Source organism: Dermacentor variabilis, chromosome 8, assembly GCF_050947875.1.
Source record: "Dermacentor variabilis isolate Ectoservices chromosome 8, ASM5094787v1, whole genome shotgun sequence".
NCBI lineage: Eukaryota > Metazoa > Arthropoda > Arachnida > Ixodida > Ixodidae > Dermacentor > Dermacentor variabilis.
In genome coordinates, this window is record NC_134575.1 from 59920751 (window position 1) to 59943809 (window position 23059).

Sequence of the window (23059 nt, forward strand, 5' to 3'; positions counted from 1 at the left end):
TGTTGTTTACTTTTAAACTAATTTGTTTAAATTGTTTTTAACACGTTTGTTTCGCGTTTTCTTCCTCCTGACCTTCAAGATGGCGGCGGCGCTGCAACGCATTATTTCCTCGCTACCAGCGAGGGGATCGCAACTAGGTAACTATTGACTCTGTTTCTTTCTGACGCTCGTTGTTTGTCCGTGCTCTGGTCGAACATCGGGCGACCGGGAGCGCGGAACTTTGCCTCCTGCTGTCGCTTGACCGATCTTACTTCCTCGCGTCGGCATCATGGGGAAACGAGACACGCGGTACGCGTTCATGAACCCAATCGCGATGGCGCGCCTCCGCGGGCCGTCCGGCGCCAGCGGTCCGACCATCAAGGACTACCTGAGCCGCAACCGGCCCACCTGGGAAGAGGTGAAGCAGATCATCGAGAAGAAGAAGCAGGGGTCCAGCACGCTGGCCGCCTGGGAGGACCATTTGAACAGCAAGTTCGAGGAGGAACTGCGCAAAAACCGCGAGCGCATCATGGCGGAGCGTGCTGCCGCCTCGACATCGGGTACGGCGACTGCCGATGCCTCCTCGTCCAAGAGCAAGAAGCGACGTCGCAGGTCGTCTTCGTCGTCCTCTTCCTCCTCGTCGTCATCGACGTCGAGCAGCAGCGCGTCCCTGATCTCTTCATCGAGCGCGTCGGAAGGCGGTCGCCACGACTCCGAGCATCGCAAGCGAAAGAAGCGGCGGCACAAGCACAGGAGCAAGAATCGCTCCAAGTCCTCCAACAAGGAACCGACGACGTCGGAGGCGCGGAGCACCGACCGGGACCACTCGAAGAAGAGGAAGAAAAAGACCAAAAAGAAGCACAAACGGCACAAGAAGGAGAAAGCCGAGTGATTAAAAAAAGTTGTGGTGCAATGATTTTCCAGTGACGGACTAAAAATGACACGTGAGAGCGACTTGTGACCGTCAAACCTCCCGAGTGTTTTCGTTCCTGGTGCTGAAAAATGTCTCGGGAAAAAATGTACGCGGCTACAGCCTTTGTGGTTCGTGTTGCCTGGCGCATTGAATGCGCCATAAAACGCGTGTCGCGTGACTCCACACAGACTTATGTTGCCGCGACAGCGAGGACGACGTGATCGCTCAGTCGTCGTGATTGCGCCGTGCGTCAGGTGTGCACGGATGACATCTATCACACCCGCACAGCTGCACCTATGCCACGGTGAATTGTAAAGAGACAACAACCGTCTCGGGGTGTTCATTAGACGGGGTTTTCAAAAGCTCGAGCGAGCCCCGCAGTTCGTCGTGAACGCTTTCACGCCCGAATGAACGACGTCAAGCGGTGCCGAAATTACCGGCCGGCTCGCGGAACCCGTCGACCCCGCAAAATTGCGCACTGTGGCGGTGAACCGGAACAGAGAACCCGTTGAGGCGTCAAAGATTATTTTGTTAGCCGGTGCGCCAGGAGTTGTTGCAACCTGACTTAAAACACAATCAACCACGCAGAGTTTTACCTGTCCATCTGGTTCACAAGTAAAGCGAAAGTTGGCCTGGAAACCATGGCTTCGCCCCCAGAAACATTGCTTTCTATGTCTTTGCGTTGACTGTCTAGGCCGAAAATCATGTCAGGTTACTGTGGTTTCCTTTCTCCTTCAGTTTTATTTTCCGTGAGTATTGTCTTGAATGTACAGGCCTTGTCTAAAGTACAGTGGCACCCTCTGTTAACGAGGCCCTGCAGTACGCCTAAGTATGCTTGATGGGCAGCATCACTAGCATCATAATGTGATTTCGAACAACATACGTGATGTTGATCTGAGGCACTATGAACATTGGTTGAAAGTGTAACGTACGACTTGCGTTCATACAATATTGCGAGTACTCTATGAAAATGTATGTTTCGTTTTACAGACATTTCAATAGTTGCCTGATTTCACAACAGCCGTGCGGTAGTTCCGCATAGCCATGGAGGCCAATTCCATATCAACATGCCAAGCTGATGGTTCATGACTTCTAATGGCATCCCGTTTCAAACAGGGCCTGCTTGAGCTAGTCAGGTTTTACATCTATTGCAGTCTAGCTTTTTTATATATATATCTTTATGTGTGACAGCCTCAGCTCTATCTCGTCCTTGCTTTTTTTTTGCACCAATACTTTGCTTATCTGAACTGCTGACCAGTAATATCTCCCCTCATCTTTGAACTACAGCACTTCAGGAAAGTAAACTTTCCCAACAGTCCTGGAAGGGTGAATATCGTGGCATTCCTTCACCATGTGCTGAGCACATGGCATGCCAACTTCTGCCTTGCGGAAGCTGATGTAACCATAGAAATGATGCCATCGAAAAGCTGAGAAGGCTTGGCAACCATGGCACGCCAATTTTGGCTACGTAATGCCAGCACCCTGTGGCTATTGGGTGCCACGGTTTTATGTCACGGAAAACTGATATCACATTAAGAGCAGCGAAAATTCCAGTCGTCAAAACTCATTTTGCTTGCATTTCGAAGTTTCTGCGACTGATAACTGTGGCTTATGCAATATTATAATTCCTTTTGCCCTGGCTACTTTTCCACACTCAGAATAGAAGAAATGGCAGTCTTAGAATAGAAAGGTGTTCCAGGGTTCCTTTAGAAGGAACACACCAGAACATTGCTTACTCATTGGAGGCATCCTGACTGCAGTTACAGATGGAAGTAGTGGGAATGCAGGTTGCAAGTGGACAAAGAGAAACCAGTCTCTTTGCTTAGCTGGTTGTTTCCAGGCCAGTCACGAAAGGAAATTTTCTCATCGTATGTGCTCATGCGTTCACCTCAACAGTTCTCCCAATTGGGTGCAGAGGAATTTTCTGGGCCAAGCAATTGTGCACTCGCAGCAGTCAAAAGCACCAGACATTGGAAATGTCAGTTCCTGCCACCGTCATGTTTGAAGGATCTCTAAGAGTGCTGTAGGAGTCATATTATTGAGAGTAAGCGTTGTACTTGCAGGAAAAAAAGCACATATGAGCGGAGAGGATGGCGAGGTCTGTCCAGCCTGTCATGTTGTCTCTTTGCACGTCCTTTTCCACTTAGACAATGTCGAGTCTGAACAAGAACCAACTAGACCATCTTATCACTCTTGCGAGCCCTGCTCTGTTCTGCAAGCAGTTCTTGTTCGCAATTTTTAAGTGATGCCTTCTGCTCGATTCTATGCCACTCTTATCCTCCACCGTTCACGACTGATCCCATTGATAACACAGGTGGAGCGCAGCTCTGACCACTGACGAAGCCCTAAGAGGAATAGCATCAGAAAAGGCATTGCTACAAAATCACAGCCCTTGTCACGCCCGCAGTGCCCCGTGCGTTTTTAATAGGACCTCTGCCGTTAGCCACAAATATGCATAAAACAGATAATCCTAACGATACTGAGCTCAATACCTGTACCTCTTCTTTTTTTATTGTGGCAAAATTTTGAGGGCTGTCATCATTTGACATTTGTTTGCTAGCCATGTGCAGGTACAAGTCAAAAAGAGTTTAAGCACAGATCTGATTGGAGGGGGGGGGGCGCAGTTCAATATGCATATGCCTCGGCTGCCATGGAAAAGTATAAAGGAAGGCTGCATGAAACATCATAACCTTCTGGTGCACTGCTGCCATGGCCTTAAAAGTCGGGCTTTAAACTAATCCATTATTCCAGGTTATCTACAACGTTCCCATAGAAACAGTGAATGAAACTTCAGTATAGCATCTGTGATGTCTCGTACAACCTTCTTTTAGCATCACAGGTGCACACAGCACACCTCTGTAGTATGCCTTGGCATCAAAGAACATCAAGAATGGTTTTTGTGTTTCATATGCAAGCATGTGTACTGCCCAGCACAAATGAAACTTAAATAGTAATATTCAGGGCAGGACATTGGAATTCAAAGATATTGCTTGTGGTGGGTGAAATACTTGTGTGTCTGCAATACATTTAGCTTTTTTTTTTGGGGGGGGGGGGGAATGTAGAGACCTTTATTTGGCAAGTGCCATTAAAATCCTCTCACTTTATTTTTTCTGTTAATCATCTTATTTGCTCCATTTTTGCATCCACACAAACATGACAGAAAGGACAAGGTTTTGGCTAGGGTCTGTTACGGTGGAATTGATAACGTGCACTTTCTTTAGTGCTTAGCAGGATCTTCCAATGAGCTGGCACCAAATGCCTCAAATGTGACACCTTATCTGGCGTATTGCACCTGAATGTTCACTGCTTGAGGGATGATAAACCGCTAAAGTTTTTGGAGCATGGGATCTTAGAAAACATTAAATTTCCTTACAGTTTAGGACCATAGCCAGTAGAACCATACAACACTATATTTTTCACATATGCAAGTACAGGTTAGAAATTGGAATACCGGGCCGAGGAGGTACTCGGATTTTTCTCAAATTGCACAGTCCGTAAACTTTTGCAGCTGGCTGTGCATCAGTTTAGGTGAAATTATGTCTTCTCTCTCGGCGCTTTGCCAGCATTGTGAGCATGGCAATGCCAGAGGAAGCCATCCTCAAAAAGGGACCATACCTATCTCTCACTCTCTCCTTTGAATGCCAGTTTTCATGTTGCAGTCACTCGTAAACACTAGGCTTTGCAGTTGCCTCTAACCTGTGTGAGCACACCCTCGGATGTGATGGTGTCAGTTTGCAATGCAATTGTGAGAATGGAGTCTTGTCAGTGGTAACTGCTTTTGGTTTTGATTTATTTGGATGAAATTGGAGATGTAACTTTTGCATAGCTTATGCTAGCTTGAGCAGTAACCAGGATGCGTTCAGCCCGAGCGTGAAAGAAATGTTTATTCAGGGTTTGCGATTGCTTTTTTATCTCGTGTTGTGGTAAGAGGAATGGGAGGAGGAAGGAAAACGTACTGTACAGTGAAGCCAATAATACAACAGTAACTGTTGTATTGTTTGGCTTCTCCGCAAACAACAAATTGTTCAGTGATCAAGGGAATGTGATAACGCGAGGTTATATGAGAAACACTCTGGCAAGAAAGCATTTCGCAAACATGCAGATAAATGTTTATTTAAAAATATAGCATCAAGATGGCACATTCTGCAGTTTCTTCACTTGGGCTCTAGTCAATCAACCAAGTCATTCCAATAACGCAACACAAATATGAAGAAAAAAAAACATGCTAGATGGTAATACATCGGTACAATGCCACTTTAATTAAGGAAGGTTATTAATGCTTTTAAAATATATTACTGTAATGACATGTTACTCCAGGACCTTTGCCACACCAAAAAAACAATTGTAAGGCGATTCATTGCCGACTTCAGTGCTCATCTTTGTGGCTCAAAGTGAAGGTGACATATGAGAATGCATTAGACTTTCTGCCGTGAATGGTTTGTTTTCAAATTTTGTGTCACTTCTGGAAGCTATGAATTAAAAAGAAGCTGTTTACCTCTTTGGCTTTTCCTAAAAGGTGTTTGATGTGTGCCCCATGCACAGAACGTCCTTACACTACCTTTTGCAAGGGGTGTTTGACAACAGACACACTGCAGGGCTTTAAATGTTTGCCGAAGGATACGTTCAAATTGAATTAGTCGACTAAACTTCTGCAGTAACATATTGATGACTTTTTTATGAAAAAAAGTAGAGGCTCAACAAGCCATCCCTGTAAATATGCGTAAAGCAATTTGAAGTGAAGCTGCTGCTGCTGCTGCTGCTGCTGCTGCTGCTGTTGTTGTCTTGCACGCTGCATCGAGGGTTGGTTCAGAACGCGTATATACATGGAAGGAGCTTGGCAGAGAGGGAAGACAACACAAGAAATTCATTTGGACTTGTTCATTGCGTCGCATGTGCACAATGCCCTCTGGAGCTCCCAGGTTGTTGCCACATTAGCCTCTTGACAACTGTAATGATCCGTGACCCCCCACAAAAGCATTGCAGAAAATGCAGCTCTTGCATTTCTACTAATGCGCAAGTCCAGAGGGGATGTAGATAAAACTGCAGAAGGAGGAAGAGAATAAGTAGAACCGACGCAGTTGCAATACAAGTGAACAGCAGCCAGTTGCCACACAGGGGGAAAGGGCAGGACAAGGAAAAGATGACGTGAGAAGGCAAGGAAACGGCAGTTGCGGGCAAACTGAAGGTACAGTACGGTACCACTTCTGCTATTTCTAAAAAATAAACACCATGCAAATTTGTCAAGCGGACAACTGATGCAGGGCACGCAGATGCAATGCCGCATTGAAACACCATAGGGCCTAGGTGACGCTACGGAATCGGTTGCGCATCAAATCAACGCTTTCATGCCTACCGCGATAGCTTGACGGCTATGGCATTGCTCGAGGTCGCGGGTTGAGTCCCGACCGTGGCAGCCGCATTTTGAAGAGAGCGGAATACAATACGCTAATGCACTTAGATTTAAGTGCACGTTAAAGAACACCGGGGTGTCAAAATTAATCCGGAGTCTATCTCTATGCCGTGCCTCATAACCCAATTGTCGTTTTGGCACGCACAGCCCCATAATTCAGTTAAAATTTAACACTTCTGTCACGATGCAATGTGCCATGTGAGGCAATGAGAATGCTCAACCCTGCAGGAGATTATGAACAATGGCACACAACGCCTTGAGCAAACACGTCTCCCTGTGTTTTCTGTGTACTACGCATGCAAACAGCAGCGGTGCATACAAGGTAACATTTAATATCAACTCACCACTCTCATATTGGACTAAACGCAAGAAATTGCGCATTTGCCGTCAACGTCACCAATAATTATAGTCAGTCAAAGCAAACAGCATAGAAAGCTTCACTTACACCAATTCCTACAGTGCGTGTGAGCCGCATATATTTTACTAGAGGAAACTCTGATGCTAGCATCTATGGGAGCTATGAGTATGTTGGTTCAGCCACCGTTGGGATTAGGTGTAGAAGATGGAGTAGCCTAAGCTTCATCTTTTTGGCTTCAGATGGCAACATCAACTGAAGTACTCTGTAAAAGCTAGAATCTGTCTGCAAAGAAAAATTACTGCAGGGAGTCGTGCCTTAAGATCATGAGAATGTGACAGCATCTGACATTAATGACAAGATTGTTGTGTTATTGCTGTGGCCAGTTGGGCTGGTGGCTCTTTACTATGTTCATGGCGCATGGCAGCGAGGAGGGGATGGTGTAGGCTAAAGCATAGCACATCTGCCCAATTTCAAATTTTGTAGACCTCTTCCGAATACACGGTCTATTATACACCTCTGTTCCTTGTGGTGGGTATTAAGATTGAGGCTTCATGTTACATCACGATAGAAGTTGTTTTATAGTGTGTGATGTTACCTTCGATGGGACATGTTAAAACCATCTTGTGAACTAGAAAAGCACAATTACAATCCAACATTCTTTTAGGGGAAATGCATTGTGGCTGTGAAGTAGAAGTAGCAGTAATAGAATTCTTCCTTTCTTATATTATGTTGGTGGTGCTTCAAAGCCAGTTGACTGACAGAAAACTCTCGGAGGTACACAAAGCAAAGTCATCACATTTAATAGCATCACATTTCAAATAGCTTTGCATGCAGTCACATCGGGCTGACTACAAAGGTGAATTATTATGACAAAGGGCCAACCACGTAAGTTGTGTTTGTACAGCTATGAGGCTATATTGCCAGGCCCTTAAAAGTTGGTGGGGGTAGGCAGAAGTGCATTGTACTTAAAATTCATTTGATGCAATGAGCGAGAATAAGAAAATCTGAGGAGCTCGGTTCTTTGTTAGCCACGACCATATGAAGAAACAGTAAAGCTAGGGAAAGCTTATGGGAAAATAATTGTGTTTAATTCAAATGTAGAAATGAAAGTGGACAAAAAAGATAAACCTTGTCGCAGGTGGAAGTCAAACCCACACCTGCTGCTTTGTGAGCACGGTGTTTTACCAATTGAGCTACCGTGATGCCATCTCTCCAGCCACTTGGGTATTTGTGTTCAAGATTAGCCCCGGCGGGAGCGTCAACAAGCACCACACACGGCCGAGACAGCAAGTGTGGGGCATCCTTTAAGCCGCAGGCGTGATGTGCTATTGTAGTCAGAGGTTTCAAAACAACTTCTTGTGCAGCACAAGCCTTGCACGTATGTTCGGATAGGGAACTCTTCTTTTTCAGCCGCTGCAGGACAAGGGCCTCACTCAATGCTCCCCAAATGTTTTGTCATGCATGCGCACCCTTTTCTGGCAAATTTGCTTTTCTTATCGTCATTCTAACCACATTTCCATTCCTTCTTTGTATGCATGCTGCTCTGCTTGGCAATTTGTAAGTGATTGCATACTTTACCAGCAGCCATGCTATTATGAGCTACGAGTGAAACTTCTGTGAAAGGTATAGTTTATCAATGACCTTCTGTTTGTGAAGTCTCCCTATCACTTAAACTCCTTTCTAGGTAATTACTTTTGTACTTGACTGCTATATGAGCGTTTCATTGCTTAGGCTCTCTACAAAAGCTTACATGCATACTGAATGCATGGGCATTAAAATTTTTTGGCTGTTGAGAGCACTTTTCTGACCATTTCAATCGTTATCTCCAAAGAAACAGCAGCTTTATAATAATACAATCGACATCAAAGTTATGTTTCAGAGCAGCATGTGGTTATTTGCTAGAATAATACAGCATATCCTAAGTAAATAGATAGCAAGGCTTATAGCAAGCTAACCTTTGGTGCTGTAGTGCTTCTTTTTATTTTTTCATCGCTTTGTGAATGACCTGAAAACACTGCCCCCTCTTTCTTGCAGACCAAAGAGAATGTAGGTTAGTGTTAAATACTAATGCGTCATGTTAGATATTGAGCTGTACTATTTGTAGATCACAGTTCTGCAACATCAAATAGCTTGGTCTAACTGAGCAAAGAAGTAAGAAAAAAATTAAAAAAAGGGGGGGGGGGAGAGAAAAAGTATAGGATTGGGGGAGATGGCTGGATGTAAAAATCCCAAACCAACTTTCCCACGATATCATGGATTTTGATGGTGTTTGTTTGCAGCAAATTTCTACCAATAAAGAAGAATATTATTACATAAGGAAGTGTTCAGAGACTGAATTTTGAATCTATGATTGTTTGCTGCACAAAAACGGCCAAAGTGTGTGTGTGTGTGCAGCAAAATCAGCAATGCCGCACTGACATGTATGGCACCATGGTTTGGAATGTGATTACTCGACAGCTGTTCGTTCTCTGCCAATATTCTTCTTTTTGCCATAGAAATGCCTGTAGGATTTCAAAAGAGTGCTTTTTTAATGTAAATTCATTGAGTCCCAACGATGGCAAAGGGGTCACAAGATGTAGATGTAAAGTGATCATCAGTGGGGAAACAAGGGAATCCTCGGCTCGGAGACAACATTTCAACCATAGAGCTTTCTACAAAAATTACCAGAGAAAACTCTGGTGCTGCAGTTGTTCAGCTAACCATGGAAATGATGGCAAGTGCTACATGGATTGGTCCAATCTTCATGCTTCTGGCTCACAAAGTTCTTGTAGCATTACGTGTAAGTCCCCAAATTTGCAAGCACTCACAGTTTTCTAAATGAATATTCTCCTAATCATCAGACATGACACCTTTGGCACTTCTTTGCATGCACTGATTCTGGCTTTTTACAGGGTACTATGTCTATGTTTGTACTTGCCAAGAAAAATGTTATTCACCTACATAATACAAACTGGAGCACGCATAATAAACTGGAGCATGCATAAATTGTGCCAGGGAACCCTATACATACCTCCTAACTTTGAGTTTTATTGCAATAAGGCCTATCTTTAGAACTTGTTTATGACTGTTGTATTGAAATCAATAACTTTATCATTTTTCATCCATGCCTAGTTGAGCACAAAACTTGTTCTAAAAGATACGCATGCAGTTGCTGACCAATTTTTCGGGCCTGTCAATCATAAGGACCTGCTCAGTGATACCACCTTGCATACGGCAACCATCGTTACATGAATGCATTTTAATCAATGCACTTTGTAAGCATTAATGATTTTGATAATTATCACTGACGCTATAGGGCAGAGTGCCTGTTGACAGAGTCCTTACAGAACAAAGCGGGCGAATCTTTAATAAACTATCAAGATCTTGAATAATCAAACCACTTTTAGCATTTTTTGGCCACGGCTATAGTATTTATCATATTCCAAGGTTGGAAGGTCTGCCTATTGCGTGTACCATTACTACACGCGCAGTAAGAAACGGTGGACAGGAATGAGGTAATACACAATGACAGGGCTTAAGTATAGCTAATAATAACATGAATAATCAGTCTGCAGCATAAAAGTGCCTTACACGAGACAAGTAATCAACAAAGTGTTAAGATGCGAAAATGGAAGTGTTAAATCATTTCAGAAAGTAAACAAAAGGTTATCATGGCTTCAGTATGGGCCTCGCAAAAGATGTCAAGTATTTTAATTTGATTTCTTCAATGTTGCTGATGTTCTGCCATAAATTGTAGTGTGAACTTCTCCCTCACCATCGCACTGCCAGCATGGGCCTTATGCCACGCTTGCTGCTAGTGTTGGCACTTATTCTGTGGCATCTACATGCTTGAAGTCTCAGTGCAATGCACAAGGAAGCAAGTGGTTACGCACGGTTTACGAAGTGTAGCGTCAGACGAAACAATGGACAGCAGACAGGTTGGCAGTCGTCCACATTCATCTACGCTTGTTGTTTGTTCATTGTCTCAGCTCGTGCTTTCACCTGTCTCCTCAAGCAGGTGCTTTGTTGAAGCCTGGAGTAAATGTTTCATACTTTCGTTGAAGCCTTTCGAGTGTGTATAAAGCGGGCATTTGACTCATTGTGGTGTTTCTTGCTTGCATAGACATTTTCAAAGTAGCATGTATAGTTGGGCTGGTTGGTACGAATTGGAACTTTGAGGTAACAGCGTTAAAACAGAGCAAAGACGAGGCAAGATGAACACAGTGTCGCGTTTGTCTTCCCTCGTCTTGGTTCCGTTTTTGGTGCCATTTTTGGTGCCTTCAAATTCTTTTATCATCAGGGGAGTGTCATCATCTTCGGGAAGCTCTTTTTTTTTTTTTCTTCCTTTAATTCCTTTTATTCAAAACTGCTAGAAACACACGACCACATAGTGCAGGTGCCCTTGGACAGCATTGTAAGCTTTCCTACAGAATTTTCCTGTCTGAAAGGAAATATAATCAAGGACTCTGCTATGAATCATGACTCCAGAGGTAGCGTGGGCCCTTAACTAAGCATACAAACTGAAGTCATGCTGCGAGTACACAAAGTGGCAGAAGCAGAAAGGAAATAATGTGTTCTAGTTAGCCCTAACTTATTCATATCTTCATTTCTACATTGCTACAAGGCTACCAAAATGTATGGAAAGGACATCACTGTAGTAAAGAACCTTTCTTCAGCACTTCACCTTTAAGTGTAAATACGTTTTATGACCAGTCACAGCTTGTGCTTTATTGAGGTAATATTTACCAGAGGGTACTTCTGATTTAACGGAACACTAAAGGCAAGCACTGAATCAACCAAGATTGTCAGATTGCCCTTGTTAGAAGCCTAGCAACATAGATACCTTAGTCACTGAGAGAATCTAGACATGTTGAGTCGCACAATTCAATAATTATTCCATTCGCAGTGCTCTGGGTCTGTTGCTTAGCTGCGCCAACAATATTTGAGGCAGAGGCCTGCATAGAAAAGTGCCACACCCAGAAATAGCACCAACAGAGCAATGTGAAGAGGTAGCACCATTGTGTTCTGTATGAGAATTCAATAAAATCTGTTGAGCATTTTCTTTCGTGTATAAAAATGCAACTCAACTGCTGCTTTATGAGCAGTGGTTATATCCAATTTTATTAACTGGACGTGTTATTTTGTGGAAGTTTTTGTTGTGAAATGTCTTTAAAAGCGGTCAAAAGAGGTCCACTTGCACAAACCCATGCAACGAAAACAGATTATAGCATTATCACTTATATCTTTGCAACCATACTACCCATGCCTGTCACTTTGGCATCATCTTGTATAGGAAAGAAGCCATTAGTAGGAGGAATAGTCACATTTGAGAGCGCTCAGTTTTCCATAGTAGTTATAATTTATCAAACTCAAACTGGTGTTTATCAGGTGTTGTGAAACCTACAGGTGTTCAATATGTTTAAAAAATTTTCACACTTGCTTGGCTAATCCCCCCCTCTACTGCGTGCAAGAAATTTGGTCTAAAAAATGGCACACGGGAAGCAAGTGCAGGAGCCCCAACCAGCTACGAGTGCTGCGGGTTCGAGTGACCTTGTGCAAAACAAGTGGGCCCACTACAAATAGGGAGTGAGGATGATTGCAAAATTAGACCATAAGACCCCCACTAGCTCTAATATAAGTTAGGCATGTAACTTTCCTAACGCAGAATAAATGCAACTTGTGTACTTGGTTACGTCATTCATGTACACTAGTGCCCATACACCATCCGCAGCATGCACAAGGTGTTTCATGTACCCCATTGTGACTGTGTCCCGGATACAGCCTACATGATATTATGCTGAACATGTTACTTCATGGACGCTCATGACAATTCCACTTTCTGGAATCCCTGTTTTGTGCAATATGTGGTGCCAACTAGTTGTGATGGTGTAGCATTTTGATAACTTACAAGAATGCATAGTGCTCAGGAGACACATTTTGAAGCGAAGTGCCAAACCTTTAATCTCCTCAGCAGCCCGTCTTTACTCAAGTGATAGTCCATTCTAATTTCACCCAGAGTGGTGTTTTATGTTGGTAAGGTACCTATCCATGCCACCATTTTAGTGTTTCTTGTTACCATAAGCTTGAACTTGCCTGAGCAGCAAGTCTTCAAGGATCAATAGAAATTTACGGGCCCCTTTTGTACGGGGGTTGTCTACATCACCATGCAAGTGGAAGGGTCTCATTGGCTTTTTTACCTGTTTGTTGCCTGCAAGAGTCATTTATGCTCTGTGATAAAAATCAGGTGCACAAGGCATTTGAGGAACTAATGACAACTTCACAAATAGCGACAAGATTTCAACAAGAATCGAAATTCTCATTCTACATTTTTTACATTGTTTTCTAAGGCTGTTCGATAAAACCATCTTCAGCTTTAATTATTGACTGAGCTCGGCTTCTGTAAGGGCTGAATGCTCAGATCAGATAGTGCACGTTGATGTTGGGCAGTGCTAGCACAATAGCAGCTTTTAGTAAGCTTTAACCATTGTGTGACTGTTTGTTAGTCTTTCTCTCACTGATGCAATGAATACTTAGCAGCATAGCAATTTTACGTTGAACTAGGACATCACTTTGGGGGAAACGCGGCAGCAGCAATTCACAGCCAGTTCTCATGAATCGCACAGGCCACATAAGAGCAAGCGAATCCATTAGTTCGGAGTGGCACCTAGGGACATCAAACGCAAGAAGCTTGGCTGTTGACTTTGCCACTTGCAGCTGCTTCACAAAGGCCATAACTGGCTTTTCAGGGACTCGTCATGGTCTACATTGGCTGGAGAAACTGAGCCACCTGAATGGTGACAGACTACTACTGGCTTGGTTTATTTCTCTTTGTCTCACATGTTAATTGGCTGTAAGCTGTTGTCTTATCCAAACAGAAAGGGTTTGGCGACATTAAGAAGATGGCAGTCTCCATGTCGCTATGGTCTGCACATAAGGGAACTAAGACAAGGTACAAATTCTCCTGTATCAGGCTGGAATCTGATACCCCAGAATAAATGTCATAGGTACGTGACAGAGGTTGGTGAAGACAAAGTTAGGCACCTAGACAGATATAATGATAATGTCTATGGCAACTCAAAGCCGTGTTCTCTAACACCTTGCACATTAGTTACCATGAAAAGAAAACCCTGGCCTGTCTCACTTTTACATCACTTTCTTTGTCACAAAGACTTTGAAACTGACACTCAAAACTTGTTGAAATACTAGTCGGTCACCATTGGCTTGACTTCATATCTCCCTAATCGTCCTTTTCAAGGGTTGACAATTTGCTGCCTACAACTTTGATGGGAGCCTATACCGTCACAGGCATGTATTCTCATGTTATCCTCACCTTCTCTTCTAGTGGCAGCTCCATCCGTCGGAGTACCCAGCTCCAGTACAGTGCAGCTCCAGTGCGTGCGGGGTGCCGCCAAGGGTAACCGTCCCTGCCGCCAGCGTCCCACAGCCAGAGGACAGAGGCTGAATGTCTACATCCACGATGGCATGATCGCACACAAGGGGGACATGATTGTCAAGCAGAACCGACTCAAATTCCACCCGGGACTCAATGTGAGGCCGCATTAAGGGGAAAGATAGTGATGTCACTAATTATTTGCCCATTTATCTATACACGTTGCTGTTGTACTGAGAGATATTGGAGACATAGAGTTCTTGACAAGTAACTAAAAAAATTAGTAGTGCTATTGTTTGCGTGTGAAGTGCCATGAAGTCAGTGCTTTTGATTGGCATTTGTCTAGCCATTGTCACCTCAGAGACCTCTCTGGGGATTGGCGGAAGACTGCCAAGTAATTTCAAATGTTTGGAGTTGCTTAATGTTCACGCACCTAAACAATTGCACAGCTTTCATTCATTCTGCCCCCATTGGAATGTGGCCACCCTAGCATGGCATTTCAACCACAATCTCTTTGTCTAGAGCAGAATAGTGCACCAATGGCTATTGTAACCATTGTGTATAATCTGTCACAATGGTCACAGTGCAATCTAACAGTGCAGGTGAGCTTTTAGCATAACAGTATTGATCATAAGATTAAGGCAATGTTTTTCCTCTTTAAAACTTCGTTTTTAAGGCATGAGTACTTGTGCCTGTGTGTACAGTATCTAATGTGACCAGTACCACTGGCAGGTTGATAGGTTTGGAAAAAAAAAGACAAAAAGGCGCACTCACTCAGTGTGTGTTTCACTGCTGTTTCTAATTTATTCATTTATTTCCTATAAGTGCAGCAAAAATTTGATTATAATATTGCTACAGGAGATGTTCAGGAAAAGGGTTTATTTATATTTATATTTTTTATTTATATTGTATTATGCAGAATCGTATCAATGCAATTTTACTGTACATAGGGGCAGCAAGTGGGGCCACAAAGACGCAGGACCAAGACACACCACCTTGCACATTTAAAGTGCAGCTTGACCGAGCGAACGAGCACAGCGAATAGTGAAAGCCGTTGATTAAACGTGGTGAAAAGAACGATGAAAGAGTGAACACTGAGCATACAGGGGGATGAAAGGTGGCGACAGCTAAGCGAGTGCGAGGTGGAAAGTGGAGGAGGAGGGTATGGCGAAAGCGTGAGAAGAAAAGCGTAGCGACATGTAAGACCGGCTCTGCGGCGACGATCACTACGAGATGGAGCCAGAGTAATGCGTGTCGTCTGTTCACCGATGGCGCCATTGATAAGGCATGCGGCGAGCACATCTATCGATACCATATATGGAAACAAAGCACTGCGCGAGCGGAGGTGTGTCTGCGGTGGCTGTTGTGAATCGTGCCCACGCATCACCCACGCTCTGCCTTTCACGATCTCCTGATTAGCGAGGCAATCACACCACACTCCGCTCCGTTTGCAACATTCCACACAAGACAGATTTTCTGTGCCAGCCAATATGTCGTGGAATCAAAACATAGAGCTGCGCTCAAATTTTGCATTAGGGAGTATCGTAATCATCGGTTAACTTTTTTTTCTTGTCCGCTGCGCTACAACGTCTCCCGCAGGATAACATGCTCGTAACATAATGTTAAGCATTGCTGCTACCAGTGTATTTACCCTCGCAGCTAAGTGGAACATGGTTGCGAAAGTTGTAAATAGTTCCTCATGCCTTAGTTGAACTCAGTGTCATAAGATTGCACCATCAGTATCGCTGCTCATGTCTGCATCTCCCACACATGTTCTGTATACAGTAATATAGTGTATAGGTTGTCTGACTTTCCCCTTTCAATCGTCACTAGAAGCGACATGCGATATTTGAATCCCCAAGAGGCCTAACCAGGAATGCACATGCGTGCAGGTGGTGTTCGGGCCCAGTCGACAGACGCTGATTGCAGCTGTTGAGGGACGCGTAATGCTGACACGGGAAAAAGTGAACCTCAACTTCAACCACCCACGTGTGCAGAAGTTTTATGAAGGGAGAAACACGGACGCCCTCTACAAGAAGTACTTCCATGTCATCCCTAATCCACAGGGACAGACATTCCGGCTTGTTTCACAGATCTAGGACATTGTGGCAAATGTTTACCATTAGCAGAATAAACATGTTTGATATTATGTGTTAGCAGTACTTGTCCGTTTGATGTTATCAGTTTAATGTCACATGTTTTCAGTTTTTGTCCCTTTGATGTCTTTGTTGCTTTAATGCCAAGTGTAGACAATTTTTGTCCGTTTGATACCATTATTGCTTTGATGTCATGTGTAGGCAGCCTTTGTCCCTTTGATATCATTATCACTTTGATGTCATGTATTGGTAGTTCTTGTCCATTTGATAGCATTATTGGGCTGTAGTCGGTGACAAACCTATGAATTTAGTGCAAGTTCCACACCACAAAACTGCACTGCCCTCTGGGACTTCATGTTCAAAAATTTAGTTCCACAGAAGCACAAACTTTGAAAGAAGTTTATCTCCGCCATGATTCACGGTTTTCACTGGGTAATGATATGCGGTAGACTTCCACTAATTTGACTCAGGTTAATTCAGTCCCGACGAAGGTCCCGGACAGCACCCATGCATTTCCATGGGCCTTAACTTTCGTTATTTCTAGCTTAATATTTGCTTCGCTGGATGATTCGAACTTGACAAGTCAGCGTACACGTTCCTGGCCTATGTGGTGACCTCAGTAGTGATCCCTTGAGTGACAGCATGTCTTGGTGGAGGTTTGAGGACAATGAATGTGTGGAACAATGCCAAATCTTGCATCAGAAACGGCTGTCTTGCCCTAGAAATATGGTGAAGTAATGATGGTAGCTGACAGTGTCTGATTAAGGTATTTACCCAATTCTATCCCACAACTTTCTTTTTTTAAGGAAAAATTAGGCTTGAGTTTGCTTGCACGGTGCAATCTGATACAAAACCAAAACCTCATTAGAGGCGTTTGTACGCTTTACCACATAACACAGTTGTATCGCGGCAAAGCATACTTTAAATAAACTACAGCGAAACCGACTCTGTAAACTGGCCGTCATTGTGCAACCAGACTTGTATGTAACAAACTGCATTTAATTAATCACTTGTAATCAATTACATATTTCTTTTAATCTTCTAATATAAGGATTAAACTTTTTACTGTGTAACATTTACTGCAATTGACTTACATGTAACCAGTTAAATTTTTGATGAGACAAGATATAACAGGTGACGCAGCTTTGAGCACTTAAATTTGTGGCAACTACAGTGTCCAAAAAAATGAAAACATGTGCTTGGGTTACCTCTCGCCTGCAATCAGCGTCCTGCAGCTACCTTGACCACCTGAACATTTATTCTATTTATAGATACTACTGCTATATTTTACAAGGTCTTAGCAGGGTGGGAACATACAAGTACATTCATACAAACACACAGTTCAAACAATCATGCCGACGCTTAAATTCAACATGGCAAAAAGGACAGAATGCATGAAAAAATGAGCAAATAAGCTATGTGCGATTGAGTCAAGAATGCAGGTGCACCTGAAAACAGGATAAAGAACATGGTAGGCTTCCATACCTCTGGCCTCCAATCCCTTCTCTTACAATAAATTTATCTCTCCCTCTTGGAAGTGCTTTGAAGCCACCTTCATAGGCAGTAAGAGCTGCTGCTGAAGTCTTTGCTTAGCGCATCTTATGACATCCCTGATATAGACAGACATTTTTGGCTGTTGAACACAGGTTTCTTTCTGTTTTGAGATATACGTACATGACTCATCTATGCCTATTTTTGTGGTGTTGAACCGAAAGAAGTACCGGTTAGGTTTGCATTCAATGCACTCCCGTTCCGTTCCGGTTCAGCGAAATAATTATTTATAACAGTTTGCAAGCTCGTTCACAACACTGAAACAGTTCTCAGACTGGTTTGGCACAGTCAATTTTGTCCTGCCCCATGGGGATATGCTGCATAGTACTATCAACTTGTCTGCATGGTGTAAGCACAATTGTCATCAAGAGGAGACAGAAATTTACAAATAAATTACACAGATATGATGGAATTTTCATGTGCATATTAAATACAGAGGTAATTTGTGATAATCCCTGTGTCAGTGTCCGCTCTGCATAGCTTCCACACTCGTCACTTTGACAGCAGCAGAGTCAGTTAATTTTCATTTTCCTTCATTTTTTTACTACAGGACTGGTGGTGAACGAACTGTGGTATCCGATCTATGGTGTTGAAGACAGCATTAATTTGCATTGTACTTCCCATTAATTGCAACTTCAAACCTCTAGTCTGTAGCAAAAAAGTGAGCCAGCATTTGACATTTAGCTCAGTTTGCTTACTTAAAAGCAGGTGAGGACATTGATGCTTCTGAAATATGAACAAGGACAGTTTGTGCTGAACCACGCGTTGATCTTTCTTGCACAGCTTCATGTGCACATGGTCTTGCACTGGCTAAAGGTAGACAGAGAAGACAAAAGTAAGTACATTGTGCCCCACAAATATGATCTACAACTGGAAGATCGTTGTACGCTGCTTTTCTAAGCTCCTAACGTGCGTTGAACCATGGCGCATAACAAAAGCAGATTTTGCTTGCCCTTTACAGCCGCAGTTACCACTCGCTGAGAAGGTGATGACATTCATTAGCAACCGCAGTGTTATGGTTACAATAAGCCATGTCACTCATTGATGTCCCTCCTCAAGGACATCGTCTTTCCCACTCTCCGTGTTTATCTTGGTTATCCTTTTTTAGTAACACGTTGACCTTAACAGCTGAATTGGGAGCGTCACCATAGACGGTCGCGGAACACAGCTGACATGGCCGACTTCAGAAGTGCAAGTCTCTAACGAGGAGGCCATAATTTCCAGCACATACCCATCATATATCCCCATTCTCACACACAACGCAACTTGTGAGTCGTAACAGTCTGCTGGTAGGGTGCCCCGATTGAAGAAGTAGTTATTCAAAGAATCGTGCAAACTATTGAGCATCCGCTCTCGCCTTACATCATGCTCGAACCGTTTTTTGCCAAACTGGTGATTGTTATTGTTGTTCCAGATTCAGGTTCGGTGCAGTTTCAGGCACGTTCCAAATATATTGGTTTGGGTTCTGGTTCAGTTCTGCCCAAAATTGCGGTTTCAGTACGGTTTTACGTTCGGGTTTGGTTCGACACCCTGATTGTAACACAGTGTTTTTACATTTGAGGGCTGGATAATATGCAGCTTTATATTGAATTACATTACAGATTGGCCACCCTTTTAAGGATCATGAACGTTTGCCAATATCCTTTACAATTAGTCGTTCAAGTCTTTAAATGGCCAGTGAGTGAAGGGCCTTGGGCGTAGGTCCACCAACGTTGGTTCAAAAATTTAAACAGAGCTTTCTTGGCTTGATAGCAATGGCCACTTTGTGCGTTGATGCCAGGAAATCGCCTGTGGACAATTTTTCTGATTTTCACTGGCCCTATTAGGAGCATCTCCCCATATCCCCAACAACCATGAAGCACTGTACTTCATAGAGGACCTAGACCCGAGCATCACGGCATTGAGTAACCACAATCTTGTGAGCAAGGTGTTCAAACGTCCAACATGGCCCTTCTCTTCAGCGAACACCTAAAGTGGGTTTTCAGTGTTGCTGCCAGATGTCTTCACAAGGAAATGAGGAAAGGTTACTGAGGGAAATTTTGAAAAAGAAGTCTTAGTGAAGGTAAACACTGTGTGAAGGGTTGCAGAGGAGGCATTCAAAGAGCCAGGCCAGCTCATTCGATATACTATATTTGTGCAATGTTAATAAAAGTAGGGAGGAAAGTAATGTTGAAGTAATCAATTAATATTTAGTGATTGCTCAATTACTTTTGCTGAGCAGTAATTGGTAACTATAATCAATTACATTTCTGAATGAAGTAATTGTAATTGGTGACTTTTTTTTTCTGTAACATGTGCAAGTTTTTGTGCAACACATACATGTATTGGACCCTTTCCAATTTTTCTTGCTATGAAATTGGGTGCACATTAGATTTCTGCGTTGTTTGGGGACTTTAATGTAATTTATACAATAGTTTTCTACTTTGGACTCAGCAAGTGGGCAAGCATTTGACTTGGAGCCAAGTTATAATCGAGCAAATGTAGTGCCAAATGAATCAGCAGTGTGTTTTGACGTCTTTTTAAGCGCCTTGTTTAACTCGACCTGCCAGACAATTCCATCAATTTTGTCAGCCCTGTCATGGTTGAATTAACAGAAGTTGGCTGTACTTGTAGAGGATTTTTTCGTATTATTATAATTATTTTACTGTTGATTGCCTTTCATGCTCCTTCACCTTCCCCTCCTAAAATGAAACCTCACCGAAGAGCAGAAGACTGACTTATGAGGTTCTCCATGCTAAATATATTGCACAATCATTTGGTTCCCTGAATATATAGCCTGACTGTCCTAACCAAAAACTGCAGACATTATACCTTATCATTTTCCTATCCTTGGTTGGCTTTTACTGAAAATGTGTGCCTTTTTAACCCCTAAATTTATTTTTGATTGGCTTTGAGTCGGCATAGCTTTGGTGGCGCGGGCTTGCTTCCCATTCATCTATACATGTACTTATTTTTACAACCGAGAAGAAGATCATGTGACGTTGCAGAAATGAACAAACAAGGCTTGCTGGCACGTCTGTACAAATTCTTGGAGTTGGAGGACAGTGTATTTGCTTCCTTTGCTTTCTTATGTTTATCAAGAGCGCCGTGACAAATACACCATTGTCTAACTCGTGGAAAAATTTGTGCAGATATGTGTCGACCAACCACACTGGCTCGTTTCCGTGATGTCATGGCGGAGATTAACCTCTTTCGTAGGTGTCGACGCCTCTCGGGAACTGTGCTTTGGACGAGAAGGCACAGATGGTAAATGCAGTGAAGTTTTGTGAATGGAGCTCGTGCTGAATAGTTGGGTGTTCGGCAGCTGTAGTTAACTGCACTGCACGGCAAAGGCCAACTTGCAAGGACCGCCCTGCTGTAAAACAGCAACTTTGGCAAGTTGGTAAAGCTTCATTTCGAATGTAAAACAGCACACATAAAATACGGACAGACAGATATTACAACATTGACACCACGAGTGCGCTGCCCATTCCGGCCTTTTATTTGCACTGTTTATACTATATCCGAAATTAAACCTTCCTGCGGTTTACAGTATCCTCAGAATCTATGCCACACCTGCCAATTTTCTCATCTCACTGCTCCCCTTGAAATGTCATCCGCCCACTTCAAGGAAGTCACCCGTGAAGTCCGGCAGAGGTCTCTGGTGAGCACTATAAATCAACTAATGGTAGTTTCGTAGACAGCTTGCACCTAGCTCCACCTTGGGATGTGTAGTGGTGCCTTTATTAGCATTCTCCGAGGCAACAATACCAGAGGTGCAGCAAGGATGCGAGCAGTGGAGCTAGGACAGAGGAACAAGTGGCACCAAAGGACAACTGACGATACCATGCGTTTCTTTGAGTGCAACCTTCTTCATCAGTAGGGGCCCCTGCTCAAGGTCGGATGCATATTGAGGAGGTTTAAAAAGAAGAATCCGGAATGACAGCTCCCCACAGCTTCTTACGAGTAGAGGTGAAGCCAGTGTTTGCCTCTGCATCACCTCTGAAAGAGATCTGCACCAGCCGAAGTCTGGAGATCAAGTGTTCTTAATGCTAGGATAATTGAATAATAAAAGCTCGTTTCTGGCTACAGTACTATCTTTGGACGAGTATTTCTATCATAATCTACCACAGAATTTTGCAAAACATTCAAATATCAAGCTAAAATCAGCAACACAAAAGTACACGTCGAGCAAGATATGCAAGGCAAAATTATCCACCTTAAATCTGCACATTGTGGGAAGAAATCACTTCCTAAATTCTCCACTATGCATTAATGCTCTCATGTGCCCCTAGTAAGATGGCGGCAGTGTGACTTCACTTTTCCAACATCATCCCCAGTCCAGAAATCTTATTTTAAAACCTTCCTTGTCCAGGCGGAGTCATCAATGCGTACATAGATAGAGCATTCAGCGATTGGCTTTATTTTAACGACTTTGTTTAAATGAAAGGCTACCTGTAACATGCAAGGTAAGCATGCATTGATGGAACCAGACTAATTAATCCTGAAATTTCCATTCTAGAAACTTGAGGAGCAGGAGTGCAGCAACAACGTGTGGCGACTGCTGCATGTTCAGGAGAAAATATTGAGATTAATAGTTTGGCAGGGCAGCTGACTGGTGCACACTTTTTGTAGGTGCGCAAAAACGCGCCCGTTTTCTGTCTGCTAATCCTTTTTTTCGCCCCTGGTTCACCCAACCTCCAGCTAAACCATCTAAGCCCATGCTTCTGATGGACCATTCAAATGTTGCAACTGCCGCAGCCAAATATGCAGGTCGTCACTTTGTGGTGCAATTATTGACCGAGAGAATGCTCCCGGAAAGTCATACAACCATTGCAGGTTGCCATATTTTGAAGAATATAATAAGCTCCTCTTTCTCGTTTTTCCACTTTATTGTTCGGAGAAAGCATCTTGCATGCCATTTTATTTGGAACTTTACATCGAATATAACACCTTTCTGTTCGTTGCCCCGAATTCCTTACTTCAAGTGAACCTTGATATACAATCGCATGCGACACAAGATTGCCTTCGTTATATCCAATATTCATTATATGTATTTGTTACACATTCATGTTAGGGAGAAATATTTAAAATATATTTTGTTATATCCAATAATTCATTGTATACATGTTCATTATATTGTGGTTCAACATATTTAAAAAACTTAGCTGCTACAGGTGACTGAGCTGTGCAGGAAAGCTAGCTCCTCTATGGCAGCAGACACTATTCTGAGAATAAGCAAATAAAGGGAGCGGGGCTTAATGCCACAAAGGGGAAAAAAGAATACGAATGATTACTTAGGGCCTAAGAGGACCACATCCATAAAGAAAAGATAAAAGTTGATCAACATGTTGCTGCAACCTGCCGGCCAAAAAGCTTTTCGGTCGTTGCAGCAGTGTAGCTT

General features: G+C 43.2%; 2 protein-coding genes across 2 annotated transcripts; both read left to right on the forward strand.

The window, feature by feature from the left end:
- The first annotated feature begins 58 nt into the window (after nt 1-58).
- Nucleotides 59-16180, forward strand: mRpL27 (mitochondrial ribosomal protein L27). The gene is made up of 3 exons (XM_075702179.1): nt 59-137; nt 13982-14187; nt 15922-16180. The coding sequence occupies exons 1-3, from the start codon at nt 80-82 to the stop codon at nt 16126-16128; spliced, it is 471 nt and encodes a 156-aa protein (XP_075558294.1). The 5' UTR covers nt 59-79; the 3' UTR covers nt 16129-16180.
- Nucleotides 144-5386, forward strand: LOC142590245 (uncharacterized). The gene has a single exon (XM_075702178.1). The coding sequence runs from the start codon at nt 269-271 to the stop codon at nt 869-871; it is 603 nt and encodes a 200-aa protein (XP_075558293.1). The 5' UTR covers nt 144-268; the 3' UTR covers nt 872-5386.
- Nucleotides 16181-23059: the final 6879 nt, after the last annotated feature.